This window comes from Siphateles boraxobius, unplaced genomic scaffold (assembly GCF_051911475.1).
Source record: "Siphateles boraxobius isolate OS27281-9 unplaced genomic scaffold, OSU_SipBor_1 12, whole genome shotgun sequence".
Lineage (NCBI taxonomy): Eukaryota > Metazoa > Chordata > Actinopteri > Cypriniformes > Leuciscidae > Siphateles > Siphateles boraxobius.
Genome location: NW_027508722.1, coordinates 26693617 through 26718419, shown reverse-complemented (window position 1 = coordinate 26718419; position 24803 = coordinate 26693617). Strand labels below are relative to the sequence as shown.

Here is a 24803-nt window from a genome sequence, read left to right as displayed (position 1 = left end):
GAATTTTGTCCAACCCAGGTTTGCAGATGTGTTTTACCTTCTTAAAGCCAATATAAAAACTATTTTTTTAAAAATGTCACTTTAAATTGTGGCATGTTTCTGAGTATGACAGTGTATTCAATGAGAAACCCACTTTACTCATTGAGCTATTGTTTCCTTTTTGACCCATTTAAACAAAGAGAGCCATGCAATGACAGTGTTCACTTTTTTGGGGGGTAATTAAAAAATGTATTTGAATGCATCAGCTCAAAAGTGACCCATGTCAGCTTTAACATATTTCAGGCTAAATGGTGACAAGCTTATGATGAGGTATGAAGAGAAGTGAGTGAAGTGAAAATTAAATGGCAACATAGTGGGATGTTCAGTTGCTTTGCAGGACAGGTCGTCTGGGTGGCATTGGATGTGTGTCTGTTGGATGAATGTCCTTGTGTCTGTGTGCTGTGATTTTAATCAGCTGCAGGAGACACAGCTATGATGGCTAGACAAAGATACAGGCAAGAATACAGCTGGAGGCGTGAAGAGGTTGAGGATGAGTATGATAGAGACTGATTGTGACAGAGAGTGTTGTTAAAAGTAAGTGTGCAGAATCTGTCCAGTTTCAGTGGTCCGTTCACTTTGTTAGACAGAAAAAGTCTGATCTACATGTAAATCAGCTAATAACAGTTTTTCATGATGTGCATGGGTTAAGTAAATCTGATTTGATCATACAATAGTAGTTTTATAAGGAATACATGTAAAAAATTATGCTGAAACTAAAATCCACTGTTAAACAATTCAACCGAAAATTAAACCAAAATGCAAAATTAATTGAAAATAAAAGCTAAAATATATAAATATTAAAGGTGCAGTGTGTGATTTTTAGCGACATCTAGCGGTTCGGCTGCGAGTTGCACTGAGGGCTCAGCCCACTGCTCACCCCTCCCTTTCGAAGAAGCTACGGTGCCTGAAATTGGACAAACATATCGTCGTCTGAGACAGCAGAGAATAGCCAGAGTAAGCCAAGAGTGTGTAACATTGTCACTGTTTCTGTACCACAGTCCATTATAAACCACATCATGGATAAAGTTTACAAAGCCATAGTCAGGTGAGGATCAAGGGTCTTAATATATAATATAATAATAGTAATCAGCTGATTGTCTCACAAACGTAACCAGCACATAGCAAACCAATAATACAGCGAGGGAGAAGAACCACATGAAACTATGCAACTATATATTGTTTCTATCAGGAAAGTAAAAGTTTAGCTGGCTCAATATGAGCTGTTACTGTGGCTGAGCTGGTTAAAGCGTAAAGCCTTGTTTAAACTCGACGCGTTCGCATGAGCCCAAAGATGCGCGCGGCAAAAATGGCATGATTGTACAGCGCGTGCGCCTCCGCATCCCCTAGACACCATTTACTACACACACACAATAGGCTTTTTTTCTCTGATTTTGAAAACTCTTCGCGATAGACTTAAAATGCTTCCAAGATCGACGGGTTGGTGGTTCCTGTAACGTTACTGTTTTACGGTCAATGACAAGAGTACTAAACAGCTGTCTCACGAAAGTGCAGCACATTTATCCCCACATAGCAAAGCCATAACACAGCGAGGGAGAAGAACTAAGTTACATGAAACAATCCAACTACATATTTTACACCACTGACAAGGGAAAAGTCCCTACTCACGGTGTTTATGGCTAGCTTCTAGCTTTCTGCTGCTTCTCTTTCAAGGTAGTGACGAAACGCGCTCTGTAACGCTGTTTGTTCGCTGTATGCTACGGTAGAAACATGACGTCACAATATGTCGACCTTCATAGAAGGGTATTCCCGCGGTTATGTAGATATAAATGTCTCATTCTAAGGTAATAAAAACATTACGGTTTATTAAGTAAGTTCTTTATACACCACTGTAAACATAGTTATGGATGTCATATTGCATTTCTGTTAATAGATACTCAAATTTTTTACACATTGCACCTTTAAAGTGGTTATTTACCCAAAATTGTCATACTTTCATTTACTCACTCAAGTTCACTCAACTCAACATGCATTTTTTGTTCTGCATGAAGACTATTCAGGGTCTTTAAAAAAAAAAAAAAGAATCATCTTTTGTGTTTCACAGAAGAAAGTCAGTTATACAGTTTTGGAACAATATGAGGGTGAGCAAATGATGACAGTTTTTTCATGTTTGGGTGAACTATAATTGTAAATAATTTACATTATAAAATTAATATTTAATAATAGTTTAATAGTTGTCTGATAATCTCTCACTTGAATTTGTTCTAGAACATTTCATTTGGCTAAATATGGCGTGTTGGAAGCCTGTCGGGAACCCATAGTTTTCAAAAAAAAACACCGTCTAGAAAGTCATTGACGGTTTGGCAGCTGCATTTTGTTTTGGACACAGCTAAATGTGTATATGGAGCTGTATAGAAACATGAAATGAGCTAAACAAGATGTATTAGAGGTAAAGTTTTTCTGCTCTCATGTCACCCTGCCATCAGTTTAGCCGCAGCGCAAAATCTCCTTGCAACTCCCATCTCTTTACCCACTTCTACAGAACGGCTTTACTCATTATTCCTTTAAGGGAGCTTATTCTTATCCTGATATAGGCACTGACATCTCGGTTGCCTTGGAAATGAATGGATCGTTTGATCCCAAACCAGAATTGTCTTTAGTATCCCAGCACATCACACACAGAAATTGTGGCATGCCTGGAACCCCACATATGCTTCTCCTACACACATACTCTTTTGCAGATAAAGCCACATGACCAGACAAAATCCTCAGAAACCTGACCAAGGCTCTATGCTCTGGAGCTCTTCTGTGTCTCTTCCTGTTTTTTTCCCCTTAATTAATTTTCAGCATTCAGTCAGACTCAAAAAATGCCATGTGTTTAGTATACACACACTTTCTGGAATTAAGTATTTTTTTGTAAAACATAGTTGTTTTCTCTTTTTGGTCTAGGCTCATGGTCTCTTGAGTGCAGCATTATTTTTCAAATCAGCTCTGTTGAATACTTTTTTTTTTACCTACATTTAACCCTTAAACGCATTCCTCGGGTCTTTAGTGACCTGGGATTTTTTCTGCATAACAATTGAATCTTTGATGACTGAATTAGCGCAATTCACCTTTATTCTACAAGGTGGCGATGTAAAATACACAATGTTTCACTCACTGCAGGCAGAAAACAAAAGAGTAGGAAGTATCATCAGCAAGACTTGAAATGGCTCAGCGATTTATTGCAGACCAAGTACTAAACACAATAAAATTTTAGTGTCACTGTAACTTGATGGTGGATCTGGTGAAAAAGCTGTCAGGGATCAAAACTTTATTTTGAAGAAGTAAGAAATGATAGTTTTGAGAATGTTTGAGATCGGGAATATGAGCCAGATGCTGAATGTACCATGAAATGAGCTCTGACAAGGACAGTGATGATGGTATAAAACATCTGCTCAAATTTAACCCTTCCAAGCTCCAAAAGGTAACAAAAATGATTTATTTTATTCTTCTGTAATTATTACTTTAATATCAGGAGAGTTTTTTATTTTTGCGACAGGTAGAGATCCATCAGTGTATAGATCCGGGTCGCTAAAGACCCGAATATGTAATGATGATTGGCGAAACATTCATGCATTTAAGGGTTAATCAAAACTTCTTGCATTGCCTCTGATAAACAAAACATGTCTATTATGACTTTTACGGCATCTGTGAGAGCTTTCTGTTGCCTTGTTAAATGGCATTAATTCAACAACTGCATTCAGCTTGTGTGGTGCTTGTAAACAAATACATGTGGTAAATGCAGCTAACCTGCTTATGTCCCTCCACTCCTCTGCCTCTCACTCTTCAAGCACTAGCTGCACATTGGCTTGTTGTGTTGCAAGGATATAGTGTAATAGCCATGAAAGGTATTTATTTGCTGCTCTTGATGTGCTCAAGAATTATGTTTTTACTCTGATGAAGCAAGCATTATGGAATGAGAGCGAGTTTAATAGAAGTTGCAGAATGCAGACTGTTTCAACAGGGGATGCAGATGAGACGTGGTTAACCTGACTCGCAGCTAAACATCATATGAATGCATTCATACTAAAGAGCAGAAACCTTGTGTTAGGAATCTACATTGTATTTTGTTACACCATCCATTATTTTTTATTGTAATAATCCAGTATAATACTATTTATAATGTAGGCTGCTGCACAGACATTTTAGTCTTATGGTGGGTCAAAGAGGTTGATGGATAAGATTCCTTGTTAGTTTCTGTGCTTTAACGCTCTAACCCATCATCTGCCAACTCATTTTTTATACTTTCCAGTGTTTAAAGGGGCTATGTGTAGTTTATAGCGGCCTCTAGCGGTGATGTTTTTTCACCAATTTTTACAAGAGCGCTCGTGCGCGTACGCAGAGCGAGCACTCATGGTACCGGCCACACTGAGACTTTCAACACACCGGAGAAGAAAGCATCACAATAGGGATGAAAGCCAACTCCGGGTCAGTTTTTATACCTAAATATATACCTATACCTAAAACAAAGTGGAGGTCTCTCCATAATTCAAACGCTCTGCCGATGTTGATCCGTGTTTTCGTCCGAAGTTGATCCGATTCACGTTTGTCCTGACGAGCTTCAGCAGATAAAACTTTTTTTTGTTTTTTATATTGGAGTTATATGTGGAGTTTGTGTTGGAGTGTGTGTTGTGCTGGAGGCAGGTTGTTGTTTGGTGTTATCAGACTCCATGTAGTTAGCTGCAGTGCCGTCGCAAAGACTATAAAAAGGAGAGAGGCTCAGGAGCGCGCATGCACGTCACATCCGATGGAATTCGCGGTAAATCCGACCCGGAGCCTTCACATTGAAATAGGAATACTGGCCTTCAGAGGTAATAGCAAAACCCGACAAGTGGATCATTGTAATGTGTGATTACAATCCCTTCACACACAGAATATAAAAAAAGGATTCATTTTAGAAGAAAAACTACATACAGTATAGCACCTTTAACAAATACCTAATTCCAATAGGTTGTGTGGTGGATGGGTGGTGAGGTACCGATGAAGGAAAATGGAATCATTCTACGGTCCTGTTCCCTGACCTGGCTGTCAAGGACTGCAATACACCTTGTTTCCTGTTTGAATGCATTCATGGTATGCATATTGTATGCATATTATGCGTTTTCCTTGTTTTAAAGTGTGTAAATAACGTCATGTGTATTTATTGGGTTAGTTCACGTAAAAATTGGAAGAAGAAGAGGGACGCTGTAAACTGATGTAAACTCTGCAGTGTGCTTCGGGGACCTGTTGTTTCACGTTTCACGATAATGTCTTCTGTCATGTAAACAGGCATGCATTGAGATTGTCATGTTGAGTGGAAGTGAAGATATTTATTTTATCTATTATTATTTATAGTTGTAATCTTTCATACAAGATGGCAAAACTGTTCGACATCATATGACTTGGATTGCATGAAAATGGATGATTTTGTAATGCTTTTTAAATATTTTTCTCCCTGATTTTACCATCTTGTGTGAATTATTATGACTTCTCATAAAACAGGGCTGGTATAACTACATATTTTATTATTGAGATAAGTGTTTACTTAGCTTGAACATTTTGATTAATGCAACTGATATGTATACATTATATACACTCGTCTGCTTTATTAGGTACACTCAACTGCTTGTTTAAGCAAATATCTAATCAGCAATCACATGGCATCAACTCAATACATTTAACCATGTAGACATGTTCAAGACGATCTGCTGAAGTTCAAACTGAGCATCAGAATGAGGAATAAAGGTGATTTAAGTGACTTTAAACATGCCATGGTTGTTTGTGCCAGACAGGTTGGTCTGAGTATTTCAGAAACTGCTGATCTACTGGGATTTTTCACTCACAACCATCTCTAGGGTTTACAGAGAATAGTCAGAGAAAATATCCAGTGAGTTGCAGTTCTGTGGGCCGAAAATGCCTTGTTGATACCAGAGGTCAGAGGAGAATGGCCTGACTGGTTCGGGTTGATAGAAAGGCATGGGTAATTTAAATAACCACTCATTACAACCCGAGGTATACAGAAGAGCATCTCTGAATGCACAATTCATGATGTCGAACCTTGAAGCAAATGGGCTACAGCAGCAGAAGACCACACCAGTGCCATTCCTGTCAGATAAGAACAGGAAACGGAGGCTACAATTCACACAGTCTCACCAAAATTGTATAATAGGAGATTGGAAAAACATTGCCTGGTCTGATGAGTCTTGATTTCTTCTGCGACATTCAGATGGTAGGGTCAGAATTTGTCACAAACAACATGAAAGGATGGATCCATCCTTCCTTGTATCAACGGTTCAGGCTGCTGGTGCAGCTGTGGTGTGGGGGATATTTTCTTGGCCCACTTGGGGCCCCTTAGTACCAATTGAGTATTATATTAAGTATTGTTGCTGACCATGTCCATCCCTTTATAACCACAGTGGACCCATCTACTGATGGCTACTTCCATGTCACGTTATGCCATGTTACATGCCATGTCACTTAGCTCAAATCATCTCAAACTGGTTTCTTGAACATGATAATGAGTTCACTGTACTCAAATGGCCTCCACAGTCACCAGATCATGGATGCGCATCCTTCAAATCTGCAGCAACTGCGTGATGCTATCATGTCAATATGGACCAAATTCTCTAAGGAATGTTTCCAGTACCTTGTTGAATCTATGCCGTGAAGAATTAAGTCAGTTCTGAAGGCAAAGGGAGGTACACTAACACAGTAAGGTGTACCTAATAAAGTGGCTGGTGAGTATATACGTTTGGGGTCAGGAAGATTCTTGTAAAAGAAATTTTATAAAAAATATTGTGCTAAGATGGATTAAATGTGACAGTAAAGATATGTATAATGTTACAAAAGATGTATATTTCAAATAATATTGAATGTATTGTTTTGCAATAATAATACTGTTCTTTTTTAACTTTCTATTCATCAAAGAATCTTGAAAAAAAGTCAGTTTCCAAATATTATAAAATATTAATCTGCAAAAACTGTTTTCAAAATTGATAATAAGAAATGTTTATTTTGCAGCAAATCAGCTTATTAGAATGATTTCTGAAGGATCATTTGACACTGAAGACTGGAGTAATGATGCTGAAAAATCAGCGTTGCCATCACATTTTAAAATATATTCCAATAAAAAGCAGTTCTTATAAATAGTAATAATACTTCAAAATATGAGTGTATTTTGGATCAAATAAATGCAGCATTGGTGAGCATAAGAGACTTCTTACAACAACATTAAAAAGGCTTGCTGACCCCAAACATTTGAACCGTAGACCGTATTTGATTTGTGTTATTGGTCATCATTACTTAGTATTGGTCAATTCTCTGCAGATGTAATAGCTTTGCCAAACTTCTTCCAGACTGTGTGAAAAGCCAACAGTCTCTCTATCAATCCCTCTTTCTGGTGTCTGGACTAATCAACGGCACTAATTGATTTGAGCGCTGGTGGGGGTGGGGGGCACCAGGGGAAGGGCATGAGCGGGTTATCTCTGGCCCGTATCCAAAATCTTTCATATTACCATTAAAAGAAAAGTGAACAAGTGAAGAAATACACAATATTTATTCAAAAGTTCTTTATTCGTGCAGACTCTCCAGTGTAAACCCTGTCTGTAGTTAAAGAAACGTTAATTTGTACTGAAGTAATAATTACACATGAGGATCCCATATCCTCTTTCATTTGCTCCACAATAAATAAAAGCAATCATGGTGCTGATGCTATAACTTACAGTTTGTTCTTGTGTTGTCAGTACCTTGAAGACACAATGACTGGTAACAGCCAAGGCTCTGAAAGAGAAAGTCGCACATCAAGGACACACAAAATGTGGAGAAGGGCAGAGAAATGAATAAATTATAGAACACTGTGTGGAGAGAGACCGCTGTTGTTTTTGTGTGTGTGTGTGTGTGTGTGTGCACTAAAACTTCGTCCCCCTACCTTAACTGGTAAATGTCTATAACTTCATTGTGACTGTTTGCTTTGGTTCACAACTGGGTACACCTCCATTTATTCAGTCATGTAGTTGTTGATTTGCTCTATACATTTTGCCTAAATATAACACATATGTGTTATGAAGGGATATATGGAAATAATTCATTTAGATAGCAAAGAAGCTGTATGTTGATATAAAAACATCAAAAATGTTTTGCATCACCTAAAAATGTGCTTTATTACATCTTAATTAACCGTTTATTCATGCCAAAAAATAATGACTGAATCAATGTGACTTTTAGGTAATACAATTAAAAGTAATTTAAAGATCTATATCAGGTAACAGCTGCCTGTAACCACTTTTTACAGTATAAGAAACCTGAGTTGCTGAAAGCATTAACTGCTAAGTATCTGTAACTAATCTGATGTCTGAGTGAGACTGCCTATAGAAAGTGAACAATGCACTGTCAGTAAATCCAGGAAAATGTAATTTTCCCATTGTCTCTTATGAATTCTTAAATACTATGGATAAAAAATATTAGAGCCAAACGTTTATGTTTCAGCACATAAAGCAAAGTAAGCAGCAGTCTAGCGTGACATTTATAAATATACCTTGCACATTTTAATTTATATTTAATCTTAACCTATACTTTTTCCATTTTATTTAAAAACGGACAGATTTTTTTCTTAAAAAATATGGTCAAATAAAATATCAATTAATAATAATAACAATAATATAATAATAAACGATACATCCTTCAGCTGAATGAATAGCCTCATAATATTCACTTTTTTGTAGTTTGACACATGCTTTTCGACTAAATAGAATAGAAACACCAAAATTTCTTTGAAACACCACTTTATTTTTATTGATAGGTGCCGTTGTTCTGCAAAAATCATTTATACAGAATGAGTTAAATGCTGTTGATAAAAAATAAAATTAAAAAGTGCGGATTTGACAGGTAATTCCAATGTTGTGCTATAAGGAAACGGTCAGACATTTTTAAAGAAAAGATGCACAGGAACATTTTTAAAGAAAAGATGACGCAAACGCATCGTTTGTGTGGCATAATCCCGTCTTTATAAAGTGCAGCTCTACATTGAGGGCGCTGAGATGAAGCCTACTCAATACCAATAAGCATGTTATGAGATTAACTTCATGAGTGCCTCCTTCACAGAATTATTTAATTTACTAGGGGAACATTTGCAGTCTGTAAGGTTTTCTCTTCACAATAATTTTATAAAATAAACAAACAATTCATAACTAGTTTATGTACATGCATAATTTAGCTACATAAGAGCAAAAGTATATTTAAATATGTCCAGAAATTGGTCCATTAATCATCGTTTTTACTCGATTCCTGGTCGCTCTGATCATCTGTGAAGCAAACATCGACGTCGCTGTCATTGTCGCTTTTTTGCTCGGCGTCCTCGAAGATGCCTTCCACTTTGTCGTCGGATTTTTTGATGCTTTGACCAGGATGCCTCGATTTGACGTGCCTCTCCAAATCTCGCCTGCGCACGAGCACCTTCCCGCAGAACTCGCACCTGTAGGGCGTGTTTCCCTCCGCGTGCAGTCGGATGTGTTTGTTGAGATTGCTGGGATCGCCAAAAGGCCTAAAACACACTTTACATTTGAGTGGTTTGTAGCCTGTATGAGTCCTCATGTGAATCTTCAGCCCGTATTTTCGAGAGTACAGTTTGCCACAATAAAGACACAAATGTCCCTTTTTTGGCTTGCCCGAGTTTGGGTTCGATGCGGGCATAGACTCCAGTCGTGAACGGTTCTTCTCTACTGCGATTTCAGACAGCTGTTGCGTGTGCATTGCAATCTCCCTGTCGATATTCGTAATCGCGTTTAGATCTGGGTTTAGGGCGGGCGCGCCAAAGTAGTCTGGGTATTTCAGCAGGTTGCCGAAGTGAAATTTCAGAGGGTAGTATGGGGAGCTATAAAGGAGCTCTCCATTGTAAACCGTAAATGGCATGAGGGGTATGTTGCAGTCTCCATTGTAGGATTTTCCACTATCAAACTGTGGCAAGGAGAACCTCTCGAAGTGAAACCCGGCCGGAAGCTGGGAGTAGCGCGAGGGCGACAGGGTAGGGTGCATGCGGTTGTCAACGTGCTTGAAAGCTGAAGTCTCCTCAAAATGTGGCAGTAGAGGAAAGCCACGGATGGTGTTTGCACATGGGATCACGGGAGGTGTGCTGTCCATGGTGTGCGCGCATTTTGAGGGATGAACGTTTGGTAGAGGTTCGTTTAGGGTGCGCGCTGACTTGATGTTTCCCAGCAGTTTACTAAACCCAATACTGTTTGGTTTCCCATTGGGCTCATCTCTCGTGACCTCAGCCGGGGAGATCTTTGAAAGTCCCATTGGTTTGAAAGCAGAGCGCACGCCGGGATGGAAACCCATGCTGTTGAGCACAGACGATGTCCCGCCTAGGCCCAGGATGTGTCCTGGGTTCCTGGCCGAGGTCACGCTCATGTCAAGGGCCCTGTCCTGCTCCTCTGCGCTGGGTTTTTTGGATAGTCCCGCTTTATTGGCGAACGGTTTCAATGCGTCTGACATGAAGGTGCTGTGGCCGATTCGTGGAGAGGACGAGGTATTTGGGATGTCCCCTGATTTTGGAGATCTGTTGAAGCTGTCTGTGCCTCTCACTTGCTCGTTGCTAACCAAACGTCTGCCGTTGCTCAACGCACAATGAAAATGCACGTGAGCTTTCAGGGTGTTCGGGTATTTGAATATTCTCCAGCAGTACCAACAAATGTAGCGCTCCTCGCCTGAAACAAAAATGAAAAAGCAATTAAATTACGTTATTTTCAGATATAACACTCTTAAATTGAACGAGGAAAATGTTTTACAATTAGATTTCATTGGAGACTCTTTTTGGAATAAAACTCAAATAGCGCGTCAAAGATGTTTTAATCTCCAGAGTACCATTACAACTAATCAAGAACGACTGTAAATGATTCTTGTTGACAAGATGGCCTTTTGCTGAATATGATAGCCTGCACTCATGACTTTTTTTTTATCACCGCGCCTTGGTCACGTTGGCATGACACCAGTTGGGCAGTCTGGGGTCAATGATATAGATGTAATGATTTTGTAATTCTCAAAACCCCGTTGTTTATTGTCACCATCAAAAGAGCAAGCGTAGGCCCAATCTGGCGCTTACAAACCAATACATTCAATAGGCACTTTCCCTGCGCGCTTTCCCGTGGAATTGACGGCAGCTGTTGCTTGAAATCGCGAGTCGCATAAGACAATGAGGCTGGCCCATCTGTTGACGCTGGAGAATAGGAAGCGTATGTCAAGGAGCGCACCGTGTATTGGCCCGAGAGCAGCGCTCACAGTACAGCGTCCTAAATCAGGGCAATATACATCCCACATAAAAGTTTGCATTCACTAGCAAACAATACATTATGCAGCCAGCTAATTTACCGTAGAGCACCTTTTTGAATGTATTTGCTTTTGAATACATGAATATTAATGGCTAGATGACATTTGTTAACCCTCGCTGAACACGCGCATCAGCCCAGGAGAGCACATCCAGGACTTTATTAGTGAATACAACTAATTAAGAGAGTTAATACAGACCGTAGCTGAGCAACATCAATCATGTAAATATACAGCAAATACATAGCCTGCAGTGTATACTCTGCTCAATAATCCTCAACCAATCAATATGAGTTACTGCCCCAGACGCCAGACCTTTCGATTTACTAACTAAACAGGGATAATCTGACAACATTCTCACATAAGCCTATTAAATCGGATTTGAATAGGATTTGCCTTTGATTGTGCTGGTGGCCGTGTTGCTTAAAAATTCGTTCATAGCGCATCAAAACTAATTTACTATTAGTTCTAACAATATATATAATATAGCCTATAATATAATAGGCCTATAATATAATATAATATAGGCTAATATAATATAATAATGGGCTTATTTTGGCTAATTTTGTAATACACTGCCGCTTTATTTGATAATTGCAAAATTACCGGAATTTCATTCGGTATTTTGATATATGCTATGCATTTTCATTTTTAAAAAAAATCGCAAATCTAAAGCTTGTAGGGTACTTTATATTTCTGAAATATATTCTAGTAAAGTGAAAGGGTCTGGGGTGTATTCTCTACTTCAAGAATTATATTTAATTATTGCACATTTCTAAATAAACGAAATTATGACGGACGTCTCACCTTTTTCGTCATGAGTTGGAGTTGCAGTCGTAGGAATGTCAAACCATTGCGCCAGTACGTTGGAATACCAAACGCTCAATTCCTCTCCAGTCTGTATTTCTCTCATCACACGGTAGAATATCTTTCGAAAAGAAGGAAAAGTATTAAAAATAATCTGTAATTTACATAGGATCAAATTCATTATAGCCTATTTTTTCCTTACTCACCTGTCCTCCAGGTAAATCCGAGACTGCCTCGAGGTTCTGTTCTTGACTGTTCCTGGCCGCGCGTATTAACCCGATCCAATCTGGAACTGCACTGCCAGACTCATCCACGAATTCTCCCCTCACAAGACGAATCTACAAATACAAATTTCAACATGAATAACATATTGTATAAGATAATATTGTTTACTTGGTTCATAACGAAAGGTAGCTAAAATAGTCTATTCAGTGAATTTGAATTATAATAATTGGCTCATGATATCTGCCTCCTGTGAAGCGGTTGAATTTTTTTTTTTAAATATTTTTAACTAAAAATGTGTGTATATTATATATACATCATATTCTTTGTTGTCTTTTTCTTTTTCTTTTCTCACCACGCATTTTTAATTATATCACCCCAAGGTATTTCAAACAAAAGCGCGTTAATGTCGTTTTATTCGGTCTATTAGACAATGGTGATAATTTTACAAGAAACAGGCCACATAATTGAGTTGATATGAGAAACGAATTTGAAGAGTGTCAAAGCATTTCCATTCTGTTCAAACAAATTAAAGATTAAAGCGTGACATTTGACACGGAGATTGCACCTGATGATCGCCCATGGCCCGCGGCGTTGCATTTACGCGCATCAATCACAGAAGCAGACAGCGGAAAGAGCTCCGGTCTATTTACAACTTATTTAGGAAAGTAAAAGCCGTTTACATGCAACGCCTTTTAAACCCATTTGATTTATGAATATTTCACTTTTATATACACACACACACACACACACACATATATTTCATATAGCCTAATTATACATTTTTTTTAATAAAATACTTTGGCCATATTGTGATTTTATACTAATATTTAATATAATGTTTCAGTTAAATGTAATATACTGATCGGTTAATTGTCTGATTTACTGTTATCTTTATATCGAAATAAATTGGTACGTGGGAAAAACCAGCCCTCAAGCCTTTGAAATGTAATAGGGTAGAAGGCATGAAATCTCGCCCAGAAACTCAGGTCATCCTATTAAGGCGGTTAAGTAAAAGAATGACATGTTGTCCTGCTAATATAACTCAATTATTTCTAACCTGACAGCACAAACCAATTAATACGAGGATGCTTTATGAAGAGTGACAGGTCAACATCGAGACTTTGAAAAGTAAAGTGCACTAACTTTTTTTTAAACTGCAGAAATAATTACTTCTAAATGTATAAAAAAATCTGTTTTTAAAAGATACTTTGTTTTCTTTGATTTGGTTTCTTTTTTCAGATTAAAGCATTATTATTATTATTATTATTATTATTATTATTATTAGTAGTAGTAGTAGTAGTAGTAACAATATAATCAAAATGTAATAATACTAATTATTATTATTATTATTGTATTTTATTTGTACTTATATGTAGGTGTCATTCAATAAACTAAATTAAAAAGCTGCAGAATAAAATACAAATTAAAAAGGCATATTTGCAGGTATAATCTATTCTACATTGTACAATATTCCGCACATTTTGTTTAAAATGTCCCGAATGCATAATTTACATTTCTCTTTGTGTGCATTTTATAAAAACGTTCAAAAATCATAATAAAATGTTCATCATTCTAATCTTTCTTAAAGAGCGTGTTTGAAATGAATCAAACTAACCTTCTTTTTCACTCCAAGTTCCTTGCGGTCCGAAACATACTTCCCGAGTTTGAAGATGCCCGGGACCGGACCTATCCGAAGCCCGGCTGGGATGCTGCAGTCGGCGAACACACTGATAGTGGGTGTCCGAGTCGCTTGCATGGCTGGCTCTGCGTGGGGCTGAGCTATCCGAACCAAGACGATCAAGCAGCCACTGATTGAGATGAGCAGTAAGTCTGAGATGAGGACGGACTAATATCCGCCCGCCAAGTGACGCGGTGGCGTGTGTGATCCGGCTTTTCTTATGGCGCAGTCAGGTTCCCCTCGGCACATTAATGCGCAAGGGCGAGCAGCGCGCTATGAGAGAGTTGCGCTCTTTTAGCAGCTGTAGAACCCCCGAAATAGTCACATGGAGACTTTCCCTCACCCTCACGCATAATGAACCGCTCCAAACGGTCAAGAGACAATAGGCCCCAGCGACCTTCCCATCCCCAAAATCCAATTTGTCAAGGGCAGAGAAAAGAGAGTGCAGTATCAAAGGTCTGGCGCAACCATTAATCCTCAGCATGTGGCTTTGTCCATCAGACAGTTCCGATATTTTAAGTGACAAATCCACTGTATAATTTCTCCATAAATTCTCTCCCCTTTTATTGTTCCTATACAAACCAGTTTTTGGAAATCAGTGACTACTTTAAATCTACTTGGCTGCATCCTTTTAGGTTTTATGTACTTCAAAGCTCTTTATTCTCTCCCTGGCTGCATTGTCTGTTGCCGTTTCAACAAAAGGAGCAGGAATGTTTGGGAGACTTGTTAACTTCTATTGACTCCCGGCGTGTGCCGTGCTGGGACCGGGCAGGTACTCAACGGGAGAACCAGCCAAAAAAATAAGAGCCGCTTTCAAAATAACCACCACCTTATCATTTCACACTTTTTGACAACAGGTCACGTATCAGGATGGTCGCACTCAATTTTGATGAAGCGCCCTGCAGGGCTCTAGAACTAATGGAGAGGGGAAAAAAGATTTTATCAAAAGACGCAGGACAAAACCACTCGACAAAACAGAAAATCCAGTGCAAGACAATAGTTTCTGCTTGCGAACTTTTAATCTTTTAGCAGCTTTTACTTGTTTCAAGGGGAAAGCAATAGTACTTTCTAAGTTCATTTTATTCACCCAACATTCAGGGAAAAGTGATAATTTTAGCTTCTACGAATTAATACACTTGCCCATGTAACAATTATAAGGCATTGCTCTGTGAATACAAAGTTACAAAGGGTTCAAACATCATGTTAAATAACAATTTAGTGTTTTATGTTATCATATAGACATGTGTCAAGAAGAGGACACATGCCACTCTGATTTCACTCATGCTGGAGCATTGGGTGTCATTTGAAGTGACCACTGGTTTTAAAACTTCATTTGACCTCTTTGATCGTGGCCCTCAATGACTGAACAGAGGCCGAAGGAAAGAAACAAGAATTTGTGGGCGATAAATTCAAGCCATGAACATGTCCCGCTAACCTCTGCCCTGGCGACTCTGCGATGACACTACGCTGTAATTGGAGAAGCAGAGGTGGGATTTCTTTCTTCAGGAAAAGGTACCCCACTGCTCCTTTCTAGAGTTTTCTCTTTGGGCTCCTTAATGAGTCAAAGAGCGTGAACGACACGCGAACAATTTTTGAATAGGCGCATGCAAAGGCCGGCTGTGCGCTGCGTTATTTATTAATGTTGCCATTTGTGACTGGTTCCCATCCGCTCTGCAACAGCGGGTCCGGCCTCTACAGCTCTCACACCAGCCGGGCCCATTCTCATTCTCGTCTTGTGTCTTTAAAGTCGAAGTTCTCCAACTAATAAATTGTGCACAAAGGCGGAAACGGGGACGTTTTCTTTTCTGTCCTATTACCGGGAAAAGCAAAGGGTGAAAGTCATCCCAAAGCGCTCATTGGAGCAGGAATTTTGGAAGCTAAAGCAGTGTTCAGAGCAAATGGGATGGAAAATTAAATGAAATCAAATAGCTTGAACGCTCGCATTGTCCCCTGTTTTTTAAATGGCACATTAATTACACGGCATCAGCTTTATTTCGGAACAATATTGTGGACCCAAACAGAGCATTCCAGAACATTTTTTACGCGTCGGATTGTGAGATTCGGAGAAAGTGTTGGTCAAGTGGTTGAAAGCATTTTCGCATGGTCTCAGCGTTACAATTCGAGCTAAATGTGGGATTTGATTTAACAGGTTCACAAATAATGAAGCATGAATGTAGGGTAACAGCGACTGTGTGAAGAACTGCAGTGTCCCACCAGGGGTTTCATTCATGCGTCCAAACTGGGCTTGAGTGCCAAGGGTTCACCACTCTATCTGAACGATGCACAATGCCCGAGCTCTATAGAAAACATTTTTTTACGCCGACCATAAACGCTCTGCCATACAAACTCCTTTTATAGGCTCTTTCTTTTCTCATCGTTTTTCTTTCATTCTCAGTGCAAATAAGGAAAACGTTTTGTATACAAATCATTTGCTGCATTTCTTTTTACTTTAGTTGTTTACGTCAACATTCCATGGCTTAATAACATAATAGCTATAATTTAGCTAATATGCTGCAAGAAACACAGGTAAGAACATTTAAAAATATGTTTCGATTACTAATTTATTTATTTAACATGAACGAAAATATGTTTGGCTACAAATATATTAATTTTACATGCCTGTTTTTACGCGCTTAACCTACTCGCTCTTGTTGCGGGAAAGTGCAAGCCTCACAAAGGGCGGACCAGCTGCGTCGCAGATAGGGGATGCGGGTGGGACATTAGTGACGCGATTGAATAGTAATTATGCTTGTATGGGAGTCCCACCAGATGACATGATTGGGATTTTAACCCAGACTAATATTCAAAGTCGCATTAGAAAGTGGCGAGATAAGTGGCTCCTGATTTGACTCTGTTCATGCGTGCTCCCATTTCTAAATGCTTTCAAAAGAAAGGGGGCTGTTTCGTTTCAGTATTCAAAGCCTGAACAAAGTTAGCTCTGCCTTTTGAACCGAATTTCCCCAACTTTACCTCTCTTGTCCCAGTTGAAAGGCCTCGCATAATGGGGTGTAAACTTGTCTGAATTGAAATGTTTCGGTGTACCTTATAAATTCATACCCTTTTTCACTCGAGCGCGTAAGAATGAACCTTCAGTCTATCCGATTCTTTCTGCTGTTGAACGTTTTTACCCCGAGCTCTATTTGTGAAGTTCATTTTTAGGCAAATGTATTCAGGGGAGGTTTGCAGTGAATAGTTCTGTGTGTCAGCCGGGCCTAATTGGGATTAAAGCACTAAAACCATATGCAAAAAGTGACAGGATTTCTCAGGTTTTAGAGAGCACCAACTTTTGCCCCCTTTTAATCCTCAGATCATTTAAGTGGACGCTGGGAAAAAAAGACTGAGGGAGTTTTGTGTGATGCAATGTACAGACAGATCATTAGTTATTCCATTGACGAGATTCTTTCAATTCAGTCATGGATTGAAAACATTGTGAATAATTTGTGTGTCTGCATGACATTTTCTGATGATCCGAAAAATAAACTATTCTAAAATAATCTTCAGGTTTTTTCATATGTGGTTCTGGATATAATTTGTGAGGATTTTTTAGTCCTGTATGAGGCCTAAGGTTTATTTAACATAGAAAAATACTGTTTCACCATTTTGGATGAGAAATCACATTTCTTTTTTTTCCCCTCTCTCGACAAAAATAAATGGAAATATGTTTAAATTAATAAATCGTCTTTAAAGGAAAGCAATTGCTTCTTAGCATTGATTCTAATAAGCTGTAATGACCATATTTAAATCATTTTTCAGCAGCACTCAGTGTTCATGTGGCCTGGCAGGACCCTGGATAGCTCCCGTCTTTGAAAGGTCACTAACCACTCACGTAAACGCAGCTAATTATATTGATAATGCACGCATGCAGGCAATGCATGAGGCAGTTCATTTTTATCATGCCGAAATGCATATCACCGACTTTACAATGCCTATAGCTCGGAATGCATTTTACATGACTGGCAAAATTCATACTAATGATGTGAATCAGCGACCATCACTGAAGACTGTCTGTAGAAACCTCATTAATGGACAGGATTGACATTTCTGGGTTTTTCATAATGTCCAGTGCATTTCTGCGGGGAAACAATGCAAGGCAAGTACTGGCCGTTAATTGCGCCTCCGTTTCGGGTGGGATGAGCTTGTGGAAATGATGACCGTATAGTTAAGTAATGAAGGGGTATTGATTAACCCGATATGTTCAAGACCCTGGATTTTTCCAGTGCTGTCAATAAAAATAAAAAAAGGCTGATATAGGCTACAGTATAATAATTGTAATAATAGCCTAACAATAAAACAAATACATTTTGTCATTGTTTTTTCCCCAGTACTACAAATGACACAAAACTGCTGTCACACCGAACTATCCTGTTTAGACAAACGACTAAATTACTGTTTTAATGTATTTTAATCCGGTATAATCCCTTTTGCTTTGGATTAAATTAGTATTGTAATCCCAGTGGGCCTGTGATTCTCCCAAATCTGCTAAATAATCACATGACTTTAAATCCCCATTTACAATGCAAAACAAAAAGTCAACAGTGAGGTTAATTACATTGTGTTTGTGTATTTGAGCTACACGATAATACATGTTGTGTTTATGTGTGAATTTTAAAATGATAAATTAGTGTAATGTATTTGATAGTAATATGATTATATTTATAAAATAAATTCCATTTGTTAACATTAGTTAACATCAATGAACAATACTTATTAGTCTCAAGCTAATCTCAACATTTACTAATACATTTTTAAGATCAAACGTTTTATAACTAAAAAAGTGCTGTAAGAATATATTGTTCATTGTTAGTTCATGTTAGTTAAGGCAATAACTAATGTTAACAAATGAGACCTTATTGTAAAGTGTTACCAATTACCACTTGTCTCTATTGTCTCCAGTCAGTCTTTGTACATGCACTAAAATTCACACAAATCCGACACTGAGGCCTTTGAATTATTCTCTCTCTTGTCAGATACTGGATTCTACTTTTAATATTTAAATTTCCTTGTCTTAATTGATTAGTTCTAGCAACACTCACACGTTTTAGTGCTTGTTGTGAGCATTTATCTTTTGTTTTCTGTAGTAGACTATTGACTCCAGAGTGGTTTAAAGTTGTCTCGTCAGTGCTCAGGGTCAGGCTCGTGTTCTGAAAGTTGTTTTGAATCAAATCATCAGTTTTTCATTTAAAGTCTATAAAAATGCATATTTTTAATTGAATAAATTGTGTCAACTATGCTGCTTTTGCCGACAGTAGTTTTATGCTTAAATACTCCAGTGCACATCTACCTCACACTTCTAGACAGTTTTGAGTGTTTGGCATGTTCCAGTGTGAACCGATCAGGATGGATCAGATGCAGACGAAGAGGGCAGATTTAGATAGAATGGGGCCATAGTGAGTGTGATTCTTGTTGTGGCAGTATACCGTACAGCTTGGGGTTCCCCTTTGGCCAAAGAATCAAGGTCATAAACTGAGCCTTGAGTGACACAATCACACTCCCTTAAGAAGTTTTCCTGTCTATTCCTTCGTCATCATAAACAGTCATAAGGTGCCCCGCATCTTACACCTGTTGATATTGTGTAAGAGCGGATTTTATGCACATACAATGTTGAAATAAAACCCACAAAAGGACATGATGCTCAAAGCTTTATTTCCATTTGTGGACAAGCAATGCAAGACGCAAGCTGATCTTTGAGTAATAAGGCACACGCATCTGAAGGCATGACTGGTGAGCAGAAAACACCACTACTCATCATCATCTGCTGCTCCAGAGATGGAATAAGATTTCTCCTGTGTGTTGCTCTCCAGAATGTCATCCTCAGTTTTAACTGTTCTGTGGGAGAAAACAATGCAATTCATTCATCAAAGGCTAAAATGAAACTCGAAAATATTAATTCTACACTTTTTATTTTCTCAAAGCTCTGCAGTATCTGTTACATTTTCTTTGTTTATTTAAGTTTATTGATAGAATGCTTAGATTTTTTTTTTTTGCCATCACTCTCAGAAAAAAAGGTACAAAAGCTGTCCCAGTGACTGCATTTGTACCTTTTATGTGCAGAGATATTTGAGGGAGGACATGAAATACTGTGGAAAGGGATACAGGGTGTGAGATGGGAATTCGATTCATGGCCAGAATTGAACCCAAGTTTAAACACCACAGAATGAGCACATGCGCAAAACCACAGTTCTGAGAGAATGCTTTATTGTAATGCTACCTGATAAGCACAGTCTTCCTCTCTGTCATCTCCACAGCCTGCTCTTGATCAATGCCTCCTCCAAGACCTGTGCCAAGACCACCACCAAGACCTCCAGCAACACCACCGCCAATGCCTCCTCCAAGACCTGTGGCAGGACCGCCACCAAGACTTCCTCCAAGACCTGTGCCAAGACCACCACCTAGACCTCCGCCAACACCACCGCCAATGCCTCCTCCAAGACCTGTGGCAGGACCACCACCTAGACCTCCGCCAACACCACCGCCAATGCCTCCTCCAAGACCTGTGGCAGAACCACCACCTAGACCTCCAGCAAGACCTCCACCCGCTCTATCAGCACCCAGGGCACCTGCGACACCAGTGGCTCCAGCACTGTGAACACTCATGCTGCTACTCATAAGGGACATGGTTTGCATGCTCTGGACCATGGAAGACAGACGAGAGTCCTCACCCTCAATGAGTTTCCTGTGAACAACAATTAAGAAGGAAAAATTGAAGAAAATGGCACTTTTCGAAATGATTATATTCTGGTATGTTTTACTCTGAAAGATAAGTGTTGTGTGATTTGTTTGGGTATAAACTGTTTAATGTGATCAAATATTTAAGTTGCTAAAAGCTACCTGTATGTGGTAATTTCAATCTCGAGGGACATCTTCACATTGAGCAGATCTTGGTATTCACGCAGGAGCATCGCTATCTTCTGTTTGGAGGATTTCAGCTCAAGCTGCAAGGCCTCAATTCTTGCCTGTCAGAAGTGTTTATATAATTTATGCTTGAATTTCTTTCTTCGATTTTATTTTGCATGTAGGCCAAATTATATTTGTCTCACCTGGAGTTTTTCTAGTTCTTTTCTGTACTTTTCCTGAGTCTCACGGATCTGTGCTTCCAAAGCCTCATTTTTGGTTCTCAAAAGGTCCAAGTCACGCTCCTTATTTTGAATCTAAAAAACAAGAGGGAACAATGAATACTGTAATAATTTTAGACGTTATTTTACTACTGTTATAGTAAAAATCAACAAAGAATCAAAGATGTATTGCCTAATGTAAGCATGTTAAAGAAAGATCATTAATACTTACATCCTTCTTCGCAGTGACAATTTCCTCTCTCACGCTTCGCACCTTGTCCACATGTTTTGTTGTTTTGTTGTTGAGATCTTCAAATTTATTTTTGTACCAAGAATCCATTTCCTGTAGACAAATGAAAAGTAGTTTTGTTAATATGGAGACTAAGGAGTGTTGTTGTAACATTTGTTTAAACTGCAGTGTTTTTCTTTTAATAAAAACTACTCACAGACAGTGTGTTCAATGCTCATCAGCCTCCTCAATACCAAACATTTAAAACAATATTTGTCATTTAAAAATACCCACCTGTAAGTTCTTAGCTGCAATGTCATCATACTGGTGTTGGATCTGCTTGAGAGCGCTTGAGAGGTCGGGGAGACTGTAGACGTCTAATGCTGTGGCGTGAGCTGTGTATATCTGTTTCAGAAGCTCGTCGATTTCCTGCAAACGTGCGGTTTGAAATATTCGACTTTATTTATCAAATGCAAGTATATTTATTTTTGTTATTTAATTACCTGTTTGTGCACTCTCTGAAGGAATTCTATTTCAACTTCCAGGTTTTCTAGCTGCTTCTCCAGAGCAATGCGCGCGGAGGTGGCGGCGTCCACGTCCTGAGAATATAAAAGATGTTCGTAAGAGATCTCATTCTATCACATTTCTTTGTTAATAAAGATAAATATTATAAGGCAATTTGACGGGAATCATACCGGACGGAAAGCTTCAATGTCAAGCTCTGCTTTCTTCCTCATCTCTAAGGCCTCCTCATATTTAATCTTAATCATCTCCAACTGACCCGCCATAGCATCCTTTGCCGCAATAGCAAGGTCCTTTAAAATTAATTGGAAAAATTATTATCATAATTCATAGGCTTGTCGAAGTCAGAGACTATTTCTCCTCATTGCGAATAAGCGCCCCAGAGTTGCTTATCAAAGACAACATTGGACAACATTTTTGAAGTCTTAAAATAGGGTTGTGTAAATATGCATCCTATTAATATTTTATGGATAGGCTAATTCTATATAGACTTGTATAGCTGAATATTAATTAACTGATTTATTTATTAATTATTATTCTATAAAGATCTGTTGAAATGATTACCCGCTGCACTGTCATCTGGTCAGCCAGCCTCTTCAGCTCCCTCAGTTGCTCCTCGTACAGCAAGCGGAGGCCGGTGGGCTTTAAGAATCGATTCTTCAGGGACTCGATTTCCGTCTCCAACAATTTGTTTTGCTGCTCAAGCGACCGGACCTTTGTTTCGACAGAATAAGAAATCACAGTACGCGTGTTATGTGTCCTGTCTGTATCTGTATGCCCACAGAAGTGCGAATAATGCGCTTTATCTCGTGAGCCAGCAGTGGCATTTCCACACTGCCAGTGAGCGCAACGCATTCAACCGTGGCCAAATCAGACAAATGCTGTCAAAGATGGCTCTAAAAATGAGGCTCGTCTCCAAGAGCAATGTTAAATAATGTAAAATAAATACCATATTTGTTAGGCTATCAATTATAGTAGCTCATTGTGTTATAAATAATGTGACATAGGCTAACTGATAGCTAGCTACACATCCATGGAATCTTTTTATTCCACAAAAGGTTATTTGTGATCATAGTGGAAAAATGTTCTTTAGATCATACAAATGTTCTTCGTGTTAAGAACAAATATATATATTAAGAAGTTCACTGAATGGAACGATATGTTTTTAAGAGTGGACAAAAGTGCTGCCAAAGCTTGTGTGTGTGATTTAATAGCATAGTGTTTCAAATTGCACCAAGGGCATATTCATTTTGTGCAAGTGCACTTGCCTTCTCAATGTATGCTGCCAGTCGATCGTTGAGCAGAATCATTTCTTGTTTCTCACTGGTTCGTGTGCTGAGAAATTCACGGTTTTCTGCAGCAGCCTGGTCGAGATCGAACCCTGGACCCCCTCCACTGAGACAGATGGCTCCCATTCCGACACTGCAATCAATTCAGATTTAGCATAACTTGAATTTCAAGGTACAACACCGAGACCAACTGTAAGTGAATGCAAGGTTGCGTGTTACTGATATTGTGAAGACTCATTTATTTGTCACTTTGGGTTTATTAGGTCACGGTCACACAGAGCGCTCGAGTCTCCTAGAGCTAGAGGCTTTGTGTGATTTGAAACGGATCAATAAGTCAAATGAAAAAGAAAGTGTGTTCTAACAAAGCAATTATTTGCCACCAGTCAATAGTAGGCTAATTAAATACGAAACTCAAAAAAGTAAAGTAAAAATATTAAAGCCACCTATATTTGCAAGCAACACAGTTTTTATGTTAGTTTTGTATTGAGGTTGATTACAAATATATTAACTCATATAGCCTATAATCTGTATAAATAATCATTATTATAAGACAAAATATAAATAAGAGAAAACATGGGGATACAAATAACAACTCTATAATGGAAAATTGAGTTTTAAGCATGTATATAGTTTCACAAATATTTAAAGTAATTGTATTATTAATTTGATATTTTATTAAATATTTGCCACAAGGAATATACAAAAATGATATACAAAACACTATATACAAAAACGTTAATGGAATACACACACACACACACACACACACACACACACACACACACACACACACACACACACACACACACACACACACACACACACACACACACACACACACACACACAGACAGACAGACAGACAGACACAGAGTACTTGTGTGAATTAATGTTATATGTGAGAGCAAATATTTAACTTACACATGTACATTTGTAAGTTACACTGTGCACCTCCTATAAATAACAGAAATCATTAATTCCATTGCTAGGCAGATAAAAAATTTATTTTCCTCAATTGGTTTAACAAATTGCATTAAGTGTAGTGCATATGATGATGTTCAGTATTGCTCCTTTGCTTCATGTGCGATGCTTACCCAGTCATGAGGGGCTGGCTGCGTGAGGATGAGATGGTCCTCCGTCCCACTGCCATACTGCTTCTCACAGCGGTGGCGTTACGGGAGTAGCTGGCTGAACGGCACCTCCCCACATCCCGTCTGACGGGAGAAGGGCTGCTGACCCTCACCTGGTAAGAGGAGGTGCTGGTGTCCTCGAAATGCCGGCGATAGGATGAGATCCTTTCTGGGCTGCGACTCATCATTGATCAGTGGCTAAACTTTAAGGCCTTACTTTGTTGATCTTCCTTTTGCAAGCTCTGTTCACAAATCCACACTCCCAGAGGTCCAGGCATTTTATACTCAGCTATAAACATGAGTCAGTGCTTTGGGAATGTTGAGCCTCTGCACCATCAAGAAATGGGCCCGTCACTCAAACATCTGTCAGGGTCTTGAGAGGTGTTGAATGGAGGGTTAAATTAAGAGGCAGTCGTGATGTTGATGTCCTTTGATATGTAGGGATTTTAATTACACATGCTTCTAGACAGAGCAAGAAATAGTGTCACAGGGTCAATGTGCGCAAACGGATACTGATATGTGAGAGATGACATTAATC

At 38.8% G+C, this 24803-nt stretch overlaps 2 protein-coding genes and 1 long non-coding RNA gene across 3 annotated transcripts in view; 1 reads left to right on the top strand and 2 right to left on the bottom strand.

Annotated features, from left to right (window-relative positions):
- The window catches only part of LOC143714161 (uncharacterized), a 50912-nt gene extending 30391 nt beyond the window's left edge, over positions 1-20521 (top strand). Inside the window, exon 3 of the long non-coding RNA XR_013195411.1 lies at positions 20290-20521. This is a non-coding gene — a long non-coding RNA (uncharacterized LOC143714161). The remainder of the gene's footprint in view (positions 1-20289) is intronic.
- On the bottom strand, positions 8868-14328 carry prdm13 (PR domain containing 13). Its single transcript, XM_077205180.1, has 4 exons — positions 13982-14328; positions 12348-12479; positions 12142-12262; positions 8868-10718 (listed from the first exon to the last, which is right to left on the bottom strand). Exons 1-4 carry the CDS (start codon positions 14120-14122, stop codon positions 9277-9279), a joined length of 1836 nt encoding a protein of 611 aa, XP_077061295.1. The 5' UTR covers positions 14123-14328; the 3' UTR covers positions 8868-9276.
- On the bottom strand, positions 19671-24521 carry LOC143714154 (desmin). Its single transcript, XM_077205194.1, has 11 exons — positions 24230-24521; positions 23116-23269; positions 22412-22561; positions 22021-22140; positions 21829-21924; positions 21620-21754; positions 21329-21439; positions 21082-21192; positions 20873-20997; positions 20253-20717; positions 19671-19870 (listed from the first exon to the last, which is right to left on the bottom strand). Exons 1-11 carry the CDS (start codon positions 24451-24453, stop codon positions 19783-19785), a joined length of 1779 nt encoding a protein of 592 aa, XP_077061309.1. The 5' UTR covers positions 24454-24521; the 3' UTR covers positions 19671-19782.
- Positions 24522-24803: the final 282 nt, after the last annotated feature.

Bases quoted from the DNA above. Each gene is read 5' to 3' on its own strand.
- prdm13 (XM_077205180.1), bottom strand. From the start codon at position 14,122: ATGCAAGCGACTCGGACACCCACTATCAGTGTGTTCGCCGACTGCAGC. The intron at 12,263-12,347 runs GTGAGTAAGGAA...TCTTTTCGAAAG, and splicing joins CGGATTTACCTGGAGGACAG to ATATTCTACCGTGTGATGAG. The intron at 10,719-12,141 runs GTGAGACGTCCG...TTTTTGTTTCAG, and splicing joins TCCAACTCATGACGAAAAAG to GCGAGGAGCGCTACATTTGT.
- LOC143714154 (XM_077205194.1), bottom strand. From the start codon at position 24,453: ATGATGAGTCGCAGCCCAGAAAGGATCTCATCCTATCGCCGGCATTTC. The intron at 22,141-22,411 runs GTAATCATTTCA...TTAATTTTAAAG, and splicing joins ACCAGATGACAGTGCAGCGG to GACCTTGCTATTGCGGCAAA. The intron at 21,193-21,328 runs GTAAGTATTAAT...CTTGTTTTTTAG, and splicing joins TTGTCACTGCGAAGAAGGAT to ATTCAAAATAAGGAGCGTGA.